The following is a 22,030-nucleotide window of genomic DNA, read 5'->3' as shown; positions in this document are numbered from 1 at the left end:
TTGGAGCATGATACTCAGCTTTGCTGGGTAGGTGATTCTTGGTTTTAATCCTAGCTCCATTGACCTCCAGAATATTGTATTCCAAGCCCTTTGATCCCTTAAGGTAGAAGCTGCTAAATCTTTGGTTATTCTGATTATGTTTCCACAATACTCAACTTGTTTCTTTCTGGCTGCTTACAGTATTTTCTCCTTGATCTAGGAGCTCTGGAATTTGGCGACAATATTCCTAGGAGTTTTCTTTTTGGGATCTTTTTGAGGAGGCAATCTGTGGATTCTTTCAATTTCTATTTTACCCTCTGGCTCTAGAATATCAAGGCAGTTCTCCTTGATAATTTCTTGAAAGATGATATCTACGCTCTTTTTTGGATCATGGCTTTCAGGTAATCCAATAATTTTTAAATTATCTCTCCTGGATCTATTTTCCAGGTCAGTGGTTTTTCCAATGAGATATTTCACATTGTCTTCCACTTTTTCATTCCTTTGGTTCTGTTTTATAATATCTTGATTTCTCATAAAGTCACTAGCTTCCACTTGCTCCAGTCTAATACCTTAAAAGGTAGTATTTTCTTCAGTGGTCTTTAGGACCTCCTTTTCCATTTGGCTAATTCTGCCTTTCAAGGCATTCTTCTACTCTTTGGCTTTTAGGAGCTCTTTTGCTATTTGAGTTAGTCTATTTTTTAAGGTGTTGTTTTCTTCAGTATTTTTTTCAGTATTTTTTTGGTTCTCCTTTAGCAAGTCATTGACTTGTTTTTCATGGTTTTCTTATATCATTCTCATTTCTCTTCCCAATTTTTCCTCTACTTCTCTAACTTGCTTTTCCAAACCCTTTTTGAGCTCTTCCATGGCCTGGGACCAGTTCATGTTTTTCTTGGAGGCTTTTGAGGTAGGCTCTTTGACTTTGTTGACTTCTTCTGGCTGTATGTTTTGGTCTTCTTTGTCACCAAAGAAAGATTCCGAAGTCTGAGACTGAATATGAGTGTGTTTTCATTGCCTGGTCATGTTCCCAGCCAACTTACTTGACCCTTGAGTTTTTCATCAGGATATGACTGCTTGTAAAGTAGAGAGTGCTTTGTTCCAAGCTTTAGAGGATGTGCTGTTGTTTTCAGAGCTATTTCTATACAGCCAGCTCTGCCACACCAGCACTCCTCCTTCCCCCAGAACCACCAACCCAGACCTGATGAAAATCTTAAGCAGGCTCTACACTCTTGCTCTAATCAGCCACTTAATTCCTCCCACCAAGTGGGCCTGGGACCAGAAGCAACTGCAGTTGTAGTTCTGTGCTCAGAGCTGCACCATCTCTGCCACCTCCAGGGCAGTGGCCAAACCACAAACTCCTGCCACTCTCTCCCTGCAGCTTTTCCCACTAACCTTCTCTGTTGTCTTTGGTGTTTGTGTGTTGAGAAGTCTGGTAACTACCACAGCTCACTGATTCAGGGTGCTAGGGCTTGTTCCACCTGGCTCCTGGTCTGGTTGGTCCTGCTGCTACCCATGCTGAGCCCCACTCTCCTAAGCTCCCCTCCACTCCCAGCTCCGTGTGCGATAGACCTCACCCAGCAACCATCCAGGTTGTCCTGGGCTGGAGCCCTGCCTCCCTCTGCTATTTTGTGGGTTCTGCAGCTCTAGAATTTGTTCAGAGCCATTTTTTATAGGTTTTTGGAAGGACCTAGTAGGGAGCTCATGCAAGTCCCTGCTTTCTGGCCACCATATTCCTGCTTGTCATTTCAGTCTTGTGAAGTCTTAAAGTTGTTTTTTGTTTTTACTTTTGCTGTCGTAGAAAAATTATTTTTTGGACATCTATCTCCCTATGGGAAGCTTTCATATTTCACAGCCTTATGTATAATATCAAGTGTACCCTTCCCATATAGGATTTCAACCAATCTAGGCTATTATTTATTTGTATGTAAAGTCCCAACTCATAGTTTTCCTGGTATCAGTACCCAGTTAATTGAATTGAGTCCTTAGCATCTTCCCTCCCAATTAGTAACTGAGTTTCAACTTTAATTTTAAATTACCTCAGTCTTTGTCGCTATTGTTGTTCAGTGGTTCAGTCATGTATGACTTTTCATGACCCCACAGACTACAGCAAGCCAGACCCCTCTATCCTCCACCATTTCCTGAAGTCTGTCCAAGCTCATCTTCATTTCTTCCACGACACTATCTGTCCTTCTCATCTTCTGCCGTCCCCTTTTCCTTTCACCTTCAATCTTTCCCAAAATCAGAGGCTTTTCCAAGGAGTCCTGTCTTCTCATAATGTGGCCAAAGTATTTAAGGTTCATTTTCAGTATTTGATCTTCCAGTGAATAGCCTGAATTAATTTCTTTGAGTATTGACTGATTTGACCTCCTTGCTGTCCAAGGGACTCTCAAAAGTCTTCTCCAGCACTATAATTCAAAAGCATTTCTGTGGTGCTCAGCTTTCCTTACAGTCCCACGCTCGGAGCCCCTACATTGCCACTGGAAAAACCATAGCTTTTATTATTCAGACCTTTGCCAATAAGGTGATGTCTCTGCTTTTTAGTATGCCTTCTAGATTTGCCATAGCTTTCCTTCCAAGGAGCAAGCGTCTTTTAATTTCATGGCTGTGATCTTTGAGGCCAAGAATATGTCATCTTATACTGCTTCCCTTTCTTCTCCCTCTGTTTGCCAGGAAGCGATGGAACCAGTTGCCAAGATTTTAGTTTTGTTTTGTTTTGTTGTTATGTTAAGTTTCAAGCCAGCTTTTGCACTACTACTGATTAAATCAAAGAAATATTTCTCCTGTGATTGTGTTTATAAATTTTTCGGCTAAGTGCCTTGCAGCATTTGTCATGAATCTCTCTTTTTCCCTTCAAAATTCATTACAAATCAACGTATTTTGATAGTGCTTGGTTTAGAAAAGGCACAATGGATAGAATTTATGCCTCTATAGGTAAAAATATTTCTACCTACACTGCCTTTGGCCCTAAGCATTTTTTTTCTTTTCTCCTTTGGTCTTTTAGATGACAGATTATGAAATGGGGAAGGAAGCATTAAATGACAATGGTCACTAGAGTTTGGGGGCCTAAAAATAACTTCCCAGAAACACCTTATAACTCAAATGGCAGCCTGGTGATACCTGCAGTGATCCTGGCACCCTCATTTCTTGAGTGAGGTATCAAAACTCAGTGTGACTTGAATTGTATTTTGCAGCCTCCCCTTTATCACAACTTTATCCCCCTCTACTCCATGCCACATACACCTATCTATCACCAGATGCCTGGCTGAGCAGGGGAGGTCCCAGAAAGGTCATAGAATCACATATTTAGAGCTGGAAGAGACCTTAAAGGGCATCAATTTCAATTCCTTCACTTTGCAAATGAGGAAACTGACATACATAAAGATTAAGTGAATTAAAATGACTTTTTGATCTTTCAGGTCCTTGATGAGATCTTCCCCACAACTTCTTATGTACAAGTCATTAATAGCATGGTGCCACCTTTATTTTTTAAAATTTTTAATGTATTTTCCCCCAATTGCATGTTAAAACAATTTTTTAGCATTTTTTTAAAGTTTTGAGTTTCAAATTCCATTCCTCCTTATGCTCCCCCCTGCCCAAGATGGTAAACAATCAGATATAGCTTATGCATGTGCAAACAAAAGAACATTTCCATATTAGGCATTTTATACAAGAAGACTCAAACAAAAGGGGGAAAATGGAAGAAAGAAAGAAAGAAAGTGAAAAATAGCATTCTTCATTCTTTATTTAAATAATATTTATTTATTTGGAGATGGACAGTATGTTTCATTATTGGTTCTTTGGGATTGTCTTGGGTCATTGTATTGCTGAGAATAGCTAAGTCATCCACGAACAATATTGATATTAATATGTACCATGTTCTCCTAGTTCTATTCTCTTCATTTTGCATCAGTTCATGTAAGTCTTTCCAGGTTTTTCTGAAATCATCCAGATTGTCATTTCTCACAGCACAATAATATTCCATCACAATCAATACCACAGCCATTCCCCAACTGATGGACAGGTGCCATTTAGGTGTACTTTAGCAATAAGTACAGCTAAGGATGGTCGTTGGACACAATCATCAGGAAATCCACACCTACCTAATAGGGAAGAGGCATTTATTTAATCTAGTTACTTACTCTCTTCAGTGATGATGTACCTTGGTTAGAGAAGCTCATCTTTGTAAGACTTCTAGTGTGCTATGATGGTCTGAGTATTCCCCTTGCTTCTACCTTTGGTTTGTTGTATATGGTTTTGTTTTCTATACCTTTGGGAAAGGTAGTCAGGAGAATACCTCTATTTCTGTGTCTCTCTGTCTTTGTCTGCCTCTCTCTCTCTCTCTCTCTCTCTCTCTCTCTCTCTGTCTATCTTCTCTCTCTCTCCCTGTCTCTGTCTCTCTGTCTCTCTCTCTCTCCCTCTCTCTCTCTCTCTCTCTCTCTCTCTCTCTCTCTCTCTCTCTCTCTTTCTCTCTCTCAAGTTCTAAGGTACTTACCAGACTTGTCCCTGTGCTTCTTGGGAGACAAGACACAGTAATAAAATTCTCTGCTATTCTGGCTTCAGAACTACTTAACTGTTGCTTCACAATTGATCTCAATTACCCATGACTGGGAAAAATTACATAGCAATGTATGTCTTTGTGACAAATGACAATATAGCCTGTTTATATCCACACTGGATCTCTTCCACTGACTCTTTGGTAACCAGTAATTTTGGCTCTTCCAAGATTGTGTTGTTTTATGATATAGACACACAGCATATCCAGGAGAATCTTAATGTTAAAGACAATTAACTTCTGTGGCAGCAAGTAATTTGGAATCATTGAAGTTACTAGATAACTCCTCAAAATAGAAGCAATGTAGTAAAGTGAATAGAATTATATGCATGGGATTGGGACACCTATGTTAGAATCCCAATTCAGAGCCTTACTAACACTGCATGTGTGGGCAAGTCATTTTACTTCTAAAAGCTTGACTTTCCTAATTTAAAAATTAGGAATAATTCTTGCACTATTTATTATATAGAACTGTTTGGAGAAAAGTACTTTGCAAATGTTGAAATACTATGTAAATGTGAGTTATTATCTAATATTTTATTAGATAATACTAGCAATCCCCTTAACCTGTTAATACTTTGAAATAAAATCAGAAAAGATAGATAAAGGGTTTTTAAGTTTACAAAGGGATAGTAGATTTTGTTAAGAATTTTTTTAATATTTTATTGATGTTTGTTAATAATATAATGCTTATTAATGAAATCCACTACCACCCACCTCTACTCTCCTTCACCAAGATCCCTTTGCTTATCTAGCTATTGCTTTGGGAATAGAAATGAATTGTGAAATTGGAATTACAATATTTGTCATTGCTAGCTTTTTAAGGTGGTTGTTATGGGAGAAAAGTGCTAAATTTTCCCTCTCACAAAACATCATTCAATGCTTCTGATATAATCATAATACAGGGTGAGATGGAACAGTGATCTGACTTAATGTGGCATGTTTTGCATTCTTACATTCTATTCTTATATGAAGTAGGGCCTGATCCACCCTTAGATCCAGCTGTACCCTGTAACAATAGAGGAAGAGTCAGGGTTAGAAAAAATATATTTGTGTGTGTGTGTGTGTGTGTGTGTGTGTGTGTGTATAGACATGAAGGGATGTTAGGGAGTGAGGGAGGCCAATGAATTCATATAAGCTCATGTACATGGCAGCTCATGCCTATACATGAAGTGCCATCACACAGAAGGACTTCCTAAGTGGGTCTTACTTATAAGACCAGTCCCAATACAAGGAAAGGAGAAGAATTACCAAAAAATGAAGCCAAACATCATCATCATCATTAGACAATATTTATTAATCATCACTACTACCTAACAACAGGTTACCATAAAACAGAAAACAATCAATATCTCCCCAGGGAGTTTACATTCTGAAACAAACCTATTCAAATCCACCTATTAGAAGGGCTGTTACACGGCTAAAATGAAATGATTTATGTAAAGCACTTTGCAAATCTCAAAGCACTATATAAAGATCAGTAATTATTTCAGTAATAGTATAACATATCTTCACCTTATATTTAATAGGCTTGTAGTTTTAAGTCTGAGGTGATAATGAACACCCCAAGTGTATATAGGAAAGAGGCTAATTTTTTTGCAGTAAATGAATGTGTCTTCTATTTAAGTATGGAATGCCACATTTTATCATAAGAGCAAAATTGAGTATTTATTATTAGCACTTTTAAAGTATAAGCCAGAAATAAATGGAATCAAATATATTTGCTTTCCCTCCACTCTTCAGATCGTTAGAATAAACTATTCAAAAAGGCTCATTAGTCACCAAGGATTTATTGAATGCCAACTCTGTCGAGTACTTACTAGGTTCAGGAATGGGGCAAAGAAAGTAAAACATGGGCATATCCTGCTTCAAGAAAACTGACTATGTGAAAATACAAAAGTTAAGAAGCAATAAAATAAAAATAATAATAATCCTTGTGCGTGTGTGTGTGTGCGCGCGCCCGCGTGCAAGCGCATGTGCACCTGATATCCATTTCGTGGCAAAAGACAAGCTAGGTCTCATAGAGAAAAAATATTTTTGTTTAGTTAATGTATACCACATAAGATGAACCCCATTTAGGAAAAAAATGCTAAGATCTTGGCTTTTCACAGTCATTGTTTACCTTTTGTGAAGGCAATGTTTCCACCATTGAGCAAACACTAATGAATCATAAAATGTTAAAACTGGAAAGGACCCTAAAGATCATCACTTTGAATCCCTTCCTTTTACAAATGAAGGACACAAAGACTCAAATAAGTTAAAGCCCATTGTCATCAGCCCATTGACTCTTTCAAATGGGATCTAGCCCCAAAGGAACATGTCTTAGGACACACAAATTCCTACTAAATTTTATGATCTCAACCTTGATTTTTATAGCTTCCCTTGGCTTTTGACCTACTACTCTTGGCCTTGGATCCTGTTTTTCTGACTCAAGTATCTCACTGAATGATGAATGTCTGGTTTTTACTTGTGGATCATTTAACCTTTCAATTCCAAAATTTGTCAATATTTTAGGACTGGCCTGATCCAATCTCATAGTATCATTGATTTAAACTCTAAGGGATCTTAGAGTTCTTATCCAACCTATCACCTTTATTTTACAGATAAGAAAACTGAGGCCCAGAGAAGTTAAGTGATTTGCCTAAGGTCACACAGACAAAGCAAGGTCCTTTGATTGAAATTTAGTGCTCTCTCCACTGTATCTCACTGCCCTTTCAGAGGGCCTCTGACTCTCAAGCTGAAATTTCCACCAGTTAATCACCCCATCAATCTCTGGAGGATTTGGAGTATTCTGACCCCTTTCTCATCTCCACTAGGGACCCAAGGAGACATTACAATGTATGAAAATGCTAGCCACATGAACTCATATGCAATTTACCCATGACATTTTCATGATACAACGGGAGAAAAAACATTTTAGAGGAAAAAGGCTAGAAACTGTGCCTTTGATTTGGTCTTCACTGCCTAATAAAGATAGCTATAAAATCTGAGGAGGGAGGGTGGCTGTTGAATGTATCTAAAAGCAGAGTTAAAAGTATTTATTTGCCAAGCTCTTAATGGATTGTGGAAATTAATGTTTTTAGATGTTTTCATAAAGCATAAAGAGATTGGAGAAATTGATTCCCTGTTACCAAGTATAATCAAAATCTCCATCACATTTTCTCCCAATGTTTGTTATTGATTCATATGTGAATGTCCCAAGGAACATAAGATCCAGGTTCATCCTTTGGAATCTAGAGAAAAGAAATTAGGATATTTGTCATTTTATTGATGATACCATTATGTTATTTTATAATTATTACAGTAAATCATCTGTCATTTTCCACTACTGCTTTGACTTAAATACTCGAAGGAGCTGTTATTTCATTCATTTCATTTGCTTCCATATCCTTCCCATCGGTAGCCTGGGCACTGTCCCTGGGTCCTTACCTTGCTGAGGTTCAGGGCTCCACACTATTTCTTGGCATACTCCACAGCATGCCCCATGTGCAGATTCCCTGTCCTAGTTCTCTGGCGCATAATGAGCACAGACAAACACACCAGCTCCTGGGGATGAACCTTTCCAAACTTAGCTAGTCTGCCAGTGAGGAGGAGGTGGAGCTGGTGCTCCTCAGACACCAGACAATCTGTTGCCAGGTCTGTCCTCAAAAGTGTTTCCAGCTCAGCAGGACTTTCCAGTGTTAACACTCTGCTACCATCAAGCTCAAGGACTCAGGGCCACTTTCATACTATGATGAATCAGTAAGACTTTAATGGAGCCATTGTCCATTAGGACCTCAGAAAACTGTTCAGATACCTGTTCATCAGGTAGCCATCCAGACAGCGGAAAATAAGCTAAATGCCTTTTGTACAGACTCCAAGTCCCCTCTGTTCCCATGAAGCTTGATTATGTGACACCATCTAACCAGGGCACTCCTGCTCTGAACAACTAAACCATCCACTAATAAACTACAAGAGCCTTTTACTTAAATAATAATTGTAATTCACCCAAATTACAATTCCTTGGTTTGTGATTTATGACAAAGAAGCATACAAGTTACATGTTCACTTTAGAAATCAGATATATTTCTCTTTTCTCAATTCATTGTTCAATCGTATCTGACTCTTCATAACCCCTTTGTAGTTTTCTTTGAAAAGATACTAGAGTGGTTTGACATTGCCTTCTCCAGTTCATTTTATAGATGAGGAAATGGAAACAAACAGGGTTTAAATGATTTGTCCAGGGTCACACAACTAGTAAATGTCTGAGGCTGGATTTGAACTCCAGGCTTGGTTCTCTGTCCACTGTGTCACCTAGCTTTCCCAAATGCCTTCTTTTCTACTCTATCCCAAATGATTTAGTGGATAGACTACCAGTCTTGGAGTCAGGAAGAGCTAAGTTTAAATCCTGTCTGAAATACTTTCAGCAGTGTGACCCTGCTCAAGTAACTTAATCTCTCTGTAAAACAAGGAGGTTTGACTCAATGGACTCATCCAGTTTTCTACATGTCTAAATCTAGGACTCTAAAAATTGTCTTTAAAACAATATACCAGGTATACAAGAGTTCTAAGACTTGAAATATTAACTTATGTTGAATAATTCTGTGTTCAGCCAGGTGGAGTCAGAAAGATTCATCTTCATGAATTCAAATCTAGCCTCAGACGTTAGTCATGCGATCCTGGGCAAGTCACTTAACCCTATATGCCTCAGTTTCCTTATCTGAAGAAGGTAGGAGAAGGAAGTGGCAAACCATTCAAATATCTTTGTCAAGAAAACCCCAAATGGAGTCATGAACAGTCAGACTCAACTGAAAAATGTCTGAAAGCCAAAACTGACTCTTTATCTCACTTTCCTTAGCTTCTATTCTACTGAAACATGACTGAACAATAATAAATGTTGCAGAGAGAGCAAGAAAAATAAGCCCTGAGAAAGCACCATATGATTTTGCAATCACGACAGATCATTGATAACTTTGGAAGAACAGTTTCACTTGAATGATAAGGCCAGAAGCCAAATTGCAAGGGGTTGAGAGGTAAAGTCAGGTGAGAAAATGGAGGCAATGAATGCAGACAGCTTAGCTTTGAAAGGACAGTAGATTGAAGGGGAGGTAAAAAAAATCAAGGGAAGGTTTGGTTTTTTTGTGTTTGTTTGTTTGTTTTTAAGAATGAAGAGATATGGAAATGTTTGCAAACAGTAAAGAAAAAGGCAATAGAAAAGAAGTTGGCCATGAGCAAGTTATTCAAACTTCCCAGTGCCCCAAGTAACTCTTAAAGAAGAGAAAAGGGATATTTGAAGGATGGATCTCATGAAGGAGGATTGAAACATAGGTACAGGTAAAGGAGTGGGGTTTTTTTTTGCAAGAAGTGCCACCTCTCTCTACAAGACTGGAGGAGGAAAGATGGAAGGATGATGTTGATGTGATTTGGAATGTAGAATTGGAAGGAAAAGGGAATTTAAGATGGATGGACTCAATTATTTTTAAGCATTTGAAGAGATACTTTGCTGAAAGGGAGGAAGCAATAAGAGTGTGTAAGTGGTTTGAGAAGAGAAGATCTGGAATATTCTATTGACCTTTTTTTCCTTCTAGAAACCCTGTCCTCCTTGGGTTTTCATAACATTGTTCTCTCCTGGTCCTCTTCCTACCTGTCTAACCATTCCTCATTTTCCTTTGTTGGTTCATCATCTTTTATTCTACCATTTTTTGTGCACACACCCTGAACTCCTCTCTATAGTCCTTCAGTGATCTCATTAGCTCCCACAGGTTCATTCTTCTCTATGTACACACCTTCCAGTCCTATATCAGCAACAACTTATTAGACAGTTCTACTTGGATTTCCCATAAGCATTTCAAATGTAACAAATTCAGACCAGAACTGACTAACTGACTAACTGATTATCTTCCCAATCTCCAAGTCTTGTCCTCTTCCTTACTTTCTTATTTATATAGAAATCACCAACTGGTTCCTCAGGTTCTCAACCTTAGTGTCATTCTCAAATTCTCTTCCTCTCTCTCTCTCTCTCTCTCTCTCTCTCTCTCTCTCTCTCTCTCTCTCTCTCTCTCTCTCCCCTCTCACATCCAATCACTGGTCAATTCTACCTCCACAGCATTTTTCTCATTCATCCTCTTCTCTCCACCTCTCAACTCATCACCTCTCACCTGAACTACTGTGATAGGTACAAAATTGGCCTCACACAGCTTAGATTTGAGGAGAACAGACATCAAAGGCTGCAAAGAAACAATAGGTAAGATCCCAGGAACTAAAATTCTACAGGGGAAGTCAATCAAGAAGGGATGTCAGTAATGAAATTCTGAAGACAAACAGCTCTGATGAGTATAAAAGAGAATATATAAATATAGATTATATTATTTATTATATATAATAATAAAAATAAATATATATAAATATAAAGAGACATAGATATACAGATAAATAGATATACAGGGAACTCATCAATCAACTTAGAATTTGGAAGAGCAAGGACCTGAACCCAAATCCTCAAAATCTAGTGCTCTTTTCACTGTAACATGAATACAAAGTGTGACATAATCCTGTAAGAACAATGTCAAGAGTACTGAAACTCAGAATAAGCTGAGGCTGAACAAAGCTGGGGAAATTTTTAAGGTTTTTTTTCTTTCTAGGATATGGACTGAACCTGTAGAAGGGGACTCCAAGATAAAGAAACTACCTTTACCAAAGCAAGTCAACACCTTCTCTGCAATTTATAATCTCGGAGAATTGATTTGATTTTTAAGAGGTTAAGTAGTGCCCAGGATCATATGGCCAGGATGTATCAGAGGCAAGACTTGGACCCAAGTCTTCCTGGCTCCAACACCAAATCTCTACCCACTACACCATGAAATCTCAGCTTTTTTAATATTATTGAGGAGAAGAGGAGAAAAGAGTAATAAAGAAGGGATAAGATCACTGCTTCAGAAAGATGGAACACAATGAGTATAGCACCGGCCCTGGAGTCAGGAGGACCTGAGTTCAAATCCAGCCTCAGACACTTGATACACTTACTAGCTGTGTGACCTTGGGCAAGTCACTTAATCCCAATTGCCCTGCGTCCCCCCTCAAAAAAAAAAAGATAGAACAATGATGGAGAGGTTTCTTTTGTTCCTTTGGATTTCTCTGGCAAGAAGATTGGATTAGAAAGTATAGAACAAAATTAACTAATAGGGATTTAATACCAAAGGTAAGCACGGAGATCATAAGTAAGCCCTTAGATGCCCTTGATAAGTTCAAATCACCTGGTGCAAATGAACTGCATTCCAGGGTACTGAAAACTGTCAGATGAGATTGCTGAGCCACTGTTAATGATACTTGGAGATCATGGGGAAGGTGAAAGGTACTAATGGATTAGACAAGGGCAGATGTCCTAATATTTTAAAAAATGAAGAGGATGGAGCCTGAACACTATAGTCCAATGAGTTTGACTTCAATTCTTGATTAAAGGGATAGTTTGTGAATATTTAGAAAAGAAATATGTTTGAAGTAGTCAGCCAGCCTTTTAGACCTTGTCCAACAATGGAGAAATAGTTAAATCATCTGGGGTCCTTGGTCTTGGCCTTCCATGGTCCATCCCATCTATTTAAGAGTTAATTTATTTTGTTAAAGGAAGAGGGAGAAAGTGACAGAAGGAGAAAGAGAGGAAGAAAGAAACTGTGAGTTTGTGTCTTTGGACATGGTAGAATATGAAGAAGAGTTATTCAGCAAATAAAATATTTTAAAAGTCAACCCAAAAATGCCACTTTTTTCCAGAGAGGAAAGCGCTAAGCCTGGTCATGAATGAGTTAGGGAACAGGTTAAATTATAAAGGCCATCTGTATCAGACTTTTTAAACCTAACTATTTGTCTGAAGCTAGATGGCAAAATTGCTAGATTGTGGGACCTGAAGTCAAGGAGACTAATCTTCCCCAGTTCAAATTCAGCCTCAGACAGTTACTAGCTGTGTGACCTTGGGTAAAGCACTTAGTCCTCTTTCCCTCAGTTTCCTCTTCAGTAAAATGAGCCGGAGAGAGAAATGGCAACCCACTGCAGCATCTTTGCCAAGAAAACCTCAAATGGAATAATGAAGAGTCAGACACTACTAAACAACAACAAAATTCTTCTCCATTGTATTTTTTTCTTTTTCTTTCATAAAATGAGCAATGAAAACTTTTGAGTTTTTCACTGTAGGGCTACAAGTGTATTATTTCATACCCTCAGGATTCTGCAGGGCTCTATTTAGAAATAACAATAATTCTAAAAATTATAATTCCTCCCCCCCCCATTTCCCTCTACTTTGCTTACAGTAGAAAGCTACTTTGGTGGTTCATTCAGGTCTAGTCTCAAAAAAGAACAGTTAGCATTTTTCCAATTTTGTTTCTTTTGAAAGATATGTACCATTTTGGTAAATTTATCTTCGCAGGCCATTCTAATCTTCTCAGGGGTCAATGGACTGTTCAACGTGAAGACACCAGAAAATCCTCTTTCTTGTCGAGCTGCAAGTATTGCATCATGTAGGGCAAAAAACACAGAGGATCCCAGGAACAATGTAGACTCGCCCAGGCCCTTGGAGGAAGACAGATACAATGTCTAAAAAATATCCAACTTTCTTTTTATTTATGTATTTTATTTATATTAACTAATCCCACCATAAGAAAATGAGTTAATAGATGTAAAATGCTTTGCAAATCTTAAACTGTCAAACAAGTTTTAGCTATTATATTTCTTTCTTTATCGTCCTTGTTGAGTACAAACCATTAACAACTGAATAGTAATGTTATTTGGTATGGTGCTTCACACCTAAAGAAGAAGCATTAATCTCTTCCCAGCAGAATGTAAACTCCTTGAAGGCAAGAGAATTTTGTTTTTGTGGGGTTTCCTGCTTTTTTATTCCTAGAATCTACTCCAAAGCCTCGCAGATACTGGTTTAAAAAATACTTGCATTATACTGAATTGAATTCCCTCCTCAAACACTTTCCAGTGAAAAATTAATTCTTATCCAGTGTACCTTACCTTTGATGAATATAGAGTGTGTGCAACTTCAGAAGGAGGCAAAAAGGAAACATTGAACTCAGAAGGAACATCACAGAAGGAAGGAATTTTATAATCTTCTGGCCCCCGAGTGTAGAGGACTCCTTCAGGTGAGTATTTCAGTTCCTCTAATGTATAAAGACCCACACCTTGAATAAATGCACCTTCAATCTGATGTGAAAAAGTGATAAGGAATTAATTTTTCCAAATATAGTCAAATCTCATCAGGCATGTTAAAGCAAATGCTTCTCAACTTTAACATAATGTTTATTTTTAAAGTATTTTAAACATTTTACAATGAACCACATGCTCTTGGGCTATGTCTCAAACAGCAACAATAAATTTAGAGTAAGGAGATGCGGGTTCTAGTCTTGGCTCTGACATGAACTAGCTGTATGATGCTAGGCTGGTCACCTTATTTTCTTGAGCCTCAGTTACTCATTTGTAAAAATGGAGGAATTGTACTAGAAGATCCCCAAGGTCACTTCTATTTCTATTAATCACAATTTCTTACCTTCACATAAGTATGGGACAGGGAATGAACTTGTAATTTGATTGGTATGGGGAGTTCCTAGGAAGGGCAGTCCTTCTACCCATAGAGGTCATTGCCTTCTTTACAATTCATAGTCATAGATACTTGCTTAGATCATTGAGTATTTAATTTATTTTTTCAGGGACAGACAGCCAATATGTATCAGAAATAGAATTTGAACCCAGGTCTTCCAGTCTTCAAGACCAGCATTTTCCTACCTATTTCATGCTGCCTTTAATAGGTCCTAAGTCAAAACTGACTTTCACCACTTCTTTCAGACTTCTTACTATTCTTGCAGCTTGCCCTCTCCCTATCAACCTATCCAGTGTAAGCCATGGTTAATCATGCATAGTAGTACTAAACTAATCTCATTTCCTTTTCTGATAGGATTTCTAGACTGATAAATATGGGGAATGATACTTGGAGGAAATACAACTGGACTTTAGAAAATCATTTTATAAAGTCTCTCTTGACATTCATGTGGACAAAATGCAGATATGGACTGAAAATAGTATGGTTAAGTCAATGTGGACCTGACTGAATTAATGGAGCTAAAATATTGCAATTACGGGACTGATGTCCGCTTGGAGGAAAGTCTCCGGTATAATGTACCAAGATGCTGTCCTTGATCCTGCTCTATTCGGTATTTTTGCCAATCACTTGGATGAAAGTATCTGATCTGAGAGGGATAGCCACCCCACTGGATATAGTATGTGGGATCCAAAAATATTTCAATAAGTTAGAAAAGTGGTCTAATCTGAGGAGATGAAAATTATTAGGTATAAATATCAATTGCATAAGTACAAGGCAGGAGAAATATGCTAGATGAAAGTTCATGTGAAAACTATCTAGAGGTTCCAATCAATTGCAAGATTAATATGACCTTCCTCCTATACCTGCTCATACTTTTTTTATTTTGAAGAAAGCCTGGCATAGTAGATAGGGAGCTGGACTTTGAATCAGGAACACTTGTGTTCAAATCCTACCTGAGACACTTAGCCATGGGCAAGTCACTTAATTGGTTAATCCCTCTAAGGCTCTGATTGTTAATATAAAAACTGAGGATACTAATAGCACCTACTTCAAGGGGGTTTTTTGTTTTGTTTTTTGGTGAGGATCAAATGAGACACTGTATGTATAGCATTTTTAAATCTTAAAGCACTCTGTAATTGTTAGCTACTATTAACTTCTGTTACTACCTTTTGCTTAGTCTCACCCATGTTCAGAATCAGAATTTTTAGTCCTGCTATTTGTTTCCTGAATCTGGAATGCTCTTGCGGTTCATTCCTCACTTACTGAATCCCTAACCATCATTTAAAAATTCTATCTCAAACGATATCTCTTTCCATGAAGTCTCCCCAATCGCCCTACACAATGGCAATATTTTTCGTCAGACCCCACTGAGCATTCTGTTTTTAACTCTAAATGCACTTATCCTGTAACGTCCTCCAGTATTCACTCACCAAGAAGTATGCTATTTCCATGCTAATCACATTAATCTAATCATGAATGAATGATAAAGAATTTTTTTAAGCACTGACTATGTGGCCAAGCACTGGGCATGTAAATACAATAACACAGTCCCTGACCTAAGATAACTTACATTCTGATGGGAGAAAACAAATAAAGAAGAGATGGGGGAAGGGGTTACATATATGTTGGTATAGTTTGTAAATGGCCAAGAAATGACTTGGAAGCTTAGTTTCAGGAAAATTAAGGCAAAAACAAAACAAACAAAAAACCCACCTGTTAGAGCCCAGTATCCCAGAGGGAGAGTACAAGTTTCTGATATTATGAAGGGAAAAAGGAGGCTGACCAGAGTGTAGGCAACATAGTTTGGAAATGTTTGTGCATTTTTAACTGTCTTTACAATGCTCATTCTCTCCTCTGTGTCTTCACTTGGGCAGTTCCCACTGCCTGCTATGCCATACCCTTTTCATAATTAAATCATAAGCCATCCTATAAGGCCCAATTCAAACTCTACTTCAGTATATCATGCTGACTTCCCAAACTGCGTACATAATGATTTCCTCATTCTCTGAATTCTTTTAGCACTTATTTGTATGGCACAATTTAAAATGTCCTTATATACTCTGATACTGTTCTCTTACTAGCCCCTGTGTATTAGCCTTATCTCTCCAACTATAAGACCTATGTTCAACATTTTAGTCTTTGAGAGCTTGTGGCCAAGACATTCATCATTCCATGGACAAACTCATGATGATTTTTAAGCTTAGAATACTCATACTTTTCTTGCCAACTGGGTACATAGTAGGTACTTGATAAATATTTATTGTTTAGTTGATTGATTTTGTAGCATTTAGTGGCCTCAGAAAACCTTATACTTCGGCCTCTATTCAGGGGTGGGGAACCTTTGGCCTCAAGGGCACATGTAACTCTCTGGGTCCTCAAGTGTGGCCCTTTGATTGAATCCAAATTTCTCAGAACTAATCCCCTTAGTAAAAGGATTTATTCTGTAAAACTTGGAGTCAATCAAAAGGCTGAACCACATGTGGCCTTAAGGATAGGATACCCTTACATAAAGGTATGGCACATGAAAGTAATGAGTCATTATGTCCCTGAAAATCCCCACAGCATTGTTTCACTCCAATCATAACTAAAGACAAGTGTTAGAAATATAGAAAGATTGAAAAATGGTAACACTTACCTGACCTATATCAAGAGCTGGATTGATGCTGTGACCAACATCCATGACAATGTCTGTTCTTATGTTCTGTTAAAAAAAAAGCAGGGGGGGATCCATTTATGCTCTTTGAAAACCAATTCTAGGGAGAGGAAAAAGCAGCATCCTGTTTGGCACTAATTCATTCCTGAGCGGTGCCACCATGTCCCCAATTCTTTCAGGAGAAAGAAGTGACAAAAAATTCTATTAAGTGAAAAGAGTTTTCAAAGTTACATCAATGAGCTGACAGCTTAATAGTTTGGCCACTGCTCTCTCTGTAAGAAACAAGAAATTAACAGAAAATACAATACTTGTCATAAATTACCAATTAAATAAGTTGATCCTAATTCATCAAAAGACACAAGAAATAACACAACAAACTAGAAACAGCTTATGCTTTTCATATATATGTATATGTGTGTGTATATATATATGTATATATACTTTTTTTTTTCTTATACCGCTATCACTGTGGCAAGATAGGATAAGAAATAGTATTTGTATTCCTCCTGCTAACGAACTGTTATAAAACTTGGAGTGCCACAGTAACAAGAGCAAGAAATAATTCATCTCTTATACTAGCTTTCTATTTTCATATTAGTGAAAGGGCTGAACCTCAAGGCTGGAACTTAGAAACCAAAACTCTTCTACTAATCTACAAATGAAAAGCAGTGTATTGGGGCAGACAGCCTCTCCCCAAGAGCCCTGAGGATTCTCATCTGTCATGGGAACAGGATTAGCTGTAGTAATTAGTAGAAGGGAAAGTATGAAAACAGAAAGGTGCAGTGTTTGAGGATATGTCTTCATCTAGATCAGAGGTGCCAAATATGCAACCCACTACACTCCTGAGAAAGACTCCAGGGTGTCTGGGGTGAGGGAGGGGAAGAGACCAGAATAAAATGTAGTGTCTATCCAATTTTAATGTGTTGATGTATTAATTTTTTTAAAAAAGAAATATGTAAATAGGTGTAGTTTTCTAAGTCAACATATGGCCCAAAGAGATCCTTATATATAGTTAAGTGGCCCCATTTCTATTTGAGTTTGACACAATGAATCTAAATTATTGTCTTAAGAAGAAAATTAGTTGATGATATAGGATACTAAACCTTCACAGATTTGAAGCATTCACCTCACCTATTTAGCAGGGTAGAGTAGCAAAAAGAGCATTGAATTGGACTTTTCCTACCATACCTGGTGTCATACTTCATCTCTTCTCCCTTCCCTCCCCCCTTTTCAGCTTCCTTCTTCTTTTTATGTGTTTTCTTCCCTCATTAGAATATAATCTCCTTGAGGACAGGGACAATTTTTATTTCTTGCTTTTGTATAACCAGCACATAACACACTGCTTTATACATATTAGGTGCCTAATAAATGCTAGTTGTCTTGGCTTACTGGGGCCCAGAAGACTTAGGTTCTAGTCCCAACTTTTTTCACTTTACTCATTGTGTGACCCTAACCAAGTCATGTGACTTCTCTGGAGCCTCTGTTTCCCCTTCTACAAATAAGAGACCAAACTAGATGCTCTCTAAGCTTCCTTCCAGTTCTGGAAGTCTCTATTTTAGTGGCTGAAGTCACAAAGGACAAAGTTCTTCTGAATGCCTACAGTCCAAGCAAGTCTATAGAAGATCATGATCCAAGGTGGAGGATTTGTGACAGTCCCCAAAACCTGCTGTTGCAGCAACATGTTCTGTTCTCAAAGGAGCAGAACCTCCTGCCATTTGCCACAGCCTAAGCATGGAAAGGGTAGCAGGTGACACCAACAGGATACAAACCAAATGCTTAGCCCAAAGAAAAATAACATACAAAGATACAAAACCAAGCATGGTCCCTCAAGGGCGTTGCATCTAGTACAATCTTCTACTAATTCTATGACTACCCACTGAACTGAATTGCTCAGAACTATTGGGGCTACTCCAGATTCTTGCCTTGGGAGAAGCGGGAGGAAGGAGAAGATGGTAGCTTAATAATAATAATAGTAGCTCATATTTATATAATATTTTAAGCTTTACAAAGCACTTGCTTCATAACAGCCCTGTGAGGAAGTAGTACAAGTATTACTATCCCCATTTTACAGCTGAGAAAATTGAGGATTAAAGACATTACTTAGACATAAGAAATCCTCCTTCTACTCTGCCACCACCCCCCTACCTTCTGCCAACAAACACAATTCCTGGGTATTTCTCAAATGATATTTTTGAACTCGTCATAGGTTTCCTCAACATGTGAAGAAGCAACCTCCTATGGGGAGATCATGACATTCCCACGATTGCGTAGATAATCTATATTGGAAATGACCTGGGTCTCCTGACAACAAGTGTAGTGTTCTTCCCACAATGCTGGGTTGCCCCTCTTTAGAAAGCGTAAGGTCAGCTATGACAGCAGATTACCTAGGACTTTGTAGGCCCTGCATACAGTTAATTCCAAGCCCCCTGCTAACATAAGTCAGCAGTGCTGTTCTTGTAGAACTCCATGAATTATCATGTTTACAGTATGTTAAAACCTTGTCCTAGGACCGTGGAAGAACTAGGCACAATCTGAAAATGTGCAGATCCAGATGATCCAGAAAGCCTCCCGATCTCCCTTCTCATGGGAGAAAGGTCGGCGAAGTCTGATACATTAAGGAGAGATGAAATGTTGTGTAATGATACTTGAAGATCTCTCTAGCATGTAAATCAAGCCCCAGTGATAAGCATTAAGTCTGAATAGAGACCATGGAGAGTTGACCTTGTTTGAGTTTCACGGCCAGAGACTTGAAACCTGGGGTTAGATAAACAACGCTCATAAATCCTCAACCAAAAAAAAAAAAAAAGGATTCCATTAAGATGATATACTCAAGCCACACATTAGTGATTAACTTAGTCCAGCCCACAGTCCAAAGACATGACCATGAAAGATTCCGGGGTTGTTTGGATCAGTGCATATCATCAAATCAGCATGTAACAGATGCCCTGAACTAGTGGTACAATATTCTTAACCTGGGGAATGATTATGCCTACCCCGATAGCTTGTTCCTCTTGTCAGCTACAAGCACATCTTTGTTCACAATAATCAAGGTGATGGTCACATGTGCTCCCTAAGGCAGATCAGTCAACTTGGCTTTTTCAACCCCAGAAGAGATTGTTTCCTCACATAATGAGGAAACTTATGACCAGCCTAAAAATATCATTTGAGAAATACCCAGGAATTTCGGTTTTGGGCAGAAAGTGGGGGGAAGGGGCAGAGCAAGGGAAGGTGACAGAATAGGAGGGGGACTCCTCTTGTATAATTCACAAAGCTATAAGATACTCCAATATTCAATGAAAAATTGTATGTGGTCCATTATCTGAGTAAAGACAGTCACTTATCTGACAACCAGAAATTAGAATTCTTGGCTGACACACAATAAATTTGAACTGATGTCCTGAGACTGATTTGGCAGGCCTTTAAGAATGTTCTATTATTATTTTTCACGTAAGAGCTTAGAATCACTGGTCACCCTGATCTGATAACACCAATAAATATACTTAGTAATACTTTCTGAGCTACATTTTCATTAACGGCTTAAAAATTTTTGTTTGAGCTTATCCCTCCCTACTCTGAGATTCTGTGATTCTGATACATAAGATTGACATCACCTGCTTCAAGGGAGGGATGGAATTCAGCCTGCCATTTAGGCCTAGGTTGGAGACTGTATGAAGAAGCATTTACCTTATGATCTCCTGTCAGACAGTCGACTTCAACTTCTGAACAGGCAGTTCCATACACAAAGTAGGCAAATGGATGACCTTCACCTTTTTCCCAGTCCATGTCAGACTCATAGCCCCTGTTGGAAATGTAGTTCTTTAAGTATTTGGCAAGGGGTAGATTTGACTGGTAGCATATTGTGGTAGAAAGAGCACTGCACTTAAAAGTAGAGGATCAGAGTTCAGGTATTGGCTCTGTCACTTACTGGACTAGGAGAGTGATGATTTGTTGGTATTCAGTCATTTCAATCACGTCCAACTCTTTGTAACACCATTTAGGGTTTTCTTGGCAGAGATACTTGAGTAGTTAGCTATTTCCTAACTCCAGCTTATTTTACAAATGAGGAAACTGAGGCAAATAGGGTTAAATGACTTGCCTCCGGACACACAGCTAGTAGGTGTCTAAGGCTGGATTTGAACTCACATCTACCTGACTGTAAACTGGGCACTCTATCCACTGAGCCACCTAATGGCCTGAGTGATGACACATCTATCACTTAACTTGTCTGAGACTGGCTCTTAACCTCTTTTCTTCATTTGGCTCCTCAGTTTCCTCATCTGTAAACTATGGATATAATACTTGCATTGACTACTTCAGAGAATTGTTATGAGAAGACCACTTTGTAACTATAAAAAATATAAAAATGGAAGATTATAAGTAGTCAGTTTTTATTATAGTAAAAATTCTTGTTGAATTTTATTTCATAGCTATTGTAAGCTGTATTTAAAACAAAATCAACCAGCTCTCTGGAAGATGCAGCAGATTGTTTAGACCACTGAAAGGCAGAAATCTTGCATGATAACTAATCAACATTTCACTGATGCTAGATGGGTGTTTCCATGCCTCTATAACCACACACACACACACACACACACACACACACACACACACACACACATACACACATACACATATACATATACACCCTTCTTGTTTTGGACTCATTTCAAACCCCTGGAAAAGTCCTAAACAAATACTCTAGGTCATATGAATGTCCTTCCAAAAGTATTCCCCTCTCCAGAAGAATTTTGGCCTGCCCTGAAGCTTAATCTAATGTGAAAGTCTCAATACTTTCTTTTTCTGATAAATGCTCAAAGCTATCCATACCTTCTAGATCAGAGGGGTCAAACACATGGTTCAAAACATTCTTAAATGTAGCCTGAACCATATTAAAATGTAATTGGGAAGTATTTAGCAAAATAAGTAACAATATAATAAAACACATGATGTTAATGTCTGGTTTTCTAAATCAACATATGCCCACAAGGGGCCCCATTTCTTTCTGAGTTCTAGACCAACACTAGGCCACTAGGAGACAATTTAAGAAGCTTACATCCAAATCCCTTGGTCTCCATTGCCCAGCCCTAGCCTCCCATGACCTATACCTGTAATGCTGTAATGGCACCTCTCTCCATCATTCTCTATCATTAACCTGGACTTCCATTTTTAGACCAGACAATCTGCATCAGTTCCTTGTCTACCTCTTAGTATTTCAGTGTTAAACACGTTTTGAGAGTAGAGAGCACGGCAGGGACAACTAAGGTCATTAGTTTGTTAGCACAAA

General features: G+C 38.3%; 1 protein-coding gene across 1 annotated transcript in view; it reads right to left on the bottom strand.

Moving 5' to 3' along the window:
* Positions 1-5,804: 5,804 nt before the first annotated feature.
* Positions 5,805-22,030, bottom strand: part of LOC118837800 (aldehyde oxidase 1-like) — a gene marked incomplete at its 5' end in the record, with an annotated part of 86,543 nt that continues 70,317 nt past the window's right edge. The window contains 5 exon segments of the mRNA XM_036744892.1: positions 5,805-7,761; positions 12,896-13,063; positions 13,511-13,699; positions 16,729-16,794; positions 20,431-20,545. Coding sequence (XP_036600787.1) covers positions 7,711-7,761; positions 12,896-13,063; positions 13,511-13,699; positions 16,729-16,794; positions 20,431-20,545 — 589 coding nt within the window.

Source organism: Trichosurus vulpecula, chromosome 2, assembly GCF_011100635.1.
Source record: "Trichosurus vulpecula isolate mTriVul1 chromosome 2, mTriVul1.pri, whole genome shotgun sequence".
Classification (NCBI taxonomy): Eukaryota; Metazoa; Chordata; class Mammalia; order Diprotodontia; family Phalangeridae; genus Trichosurus; species Trichosurus vulpecula.
Note: the sequence above shows the minus strand (reverse complement) of the source record. Positions and strands in the feature narration are given on the sequence as shown.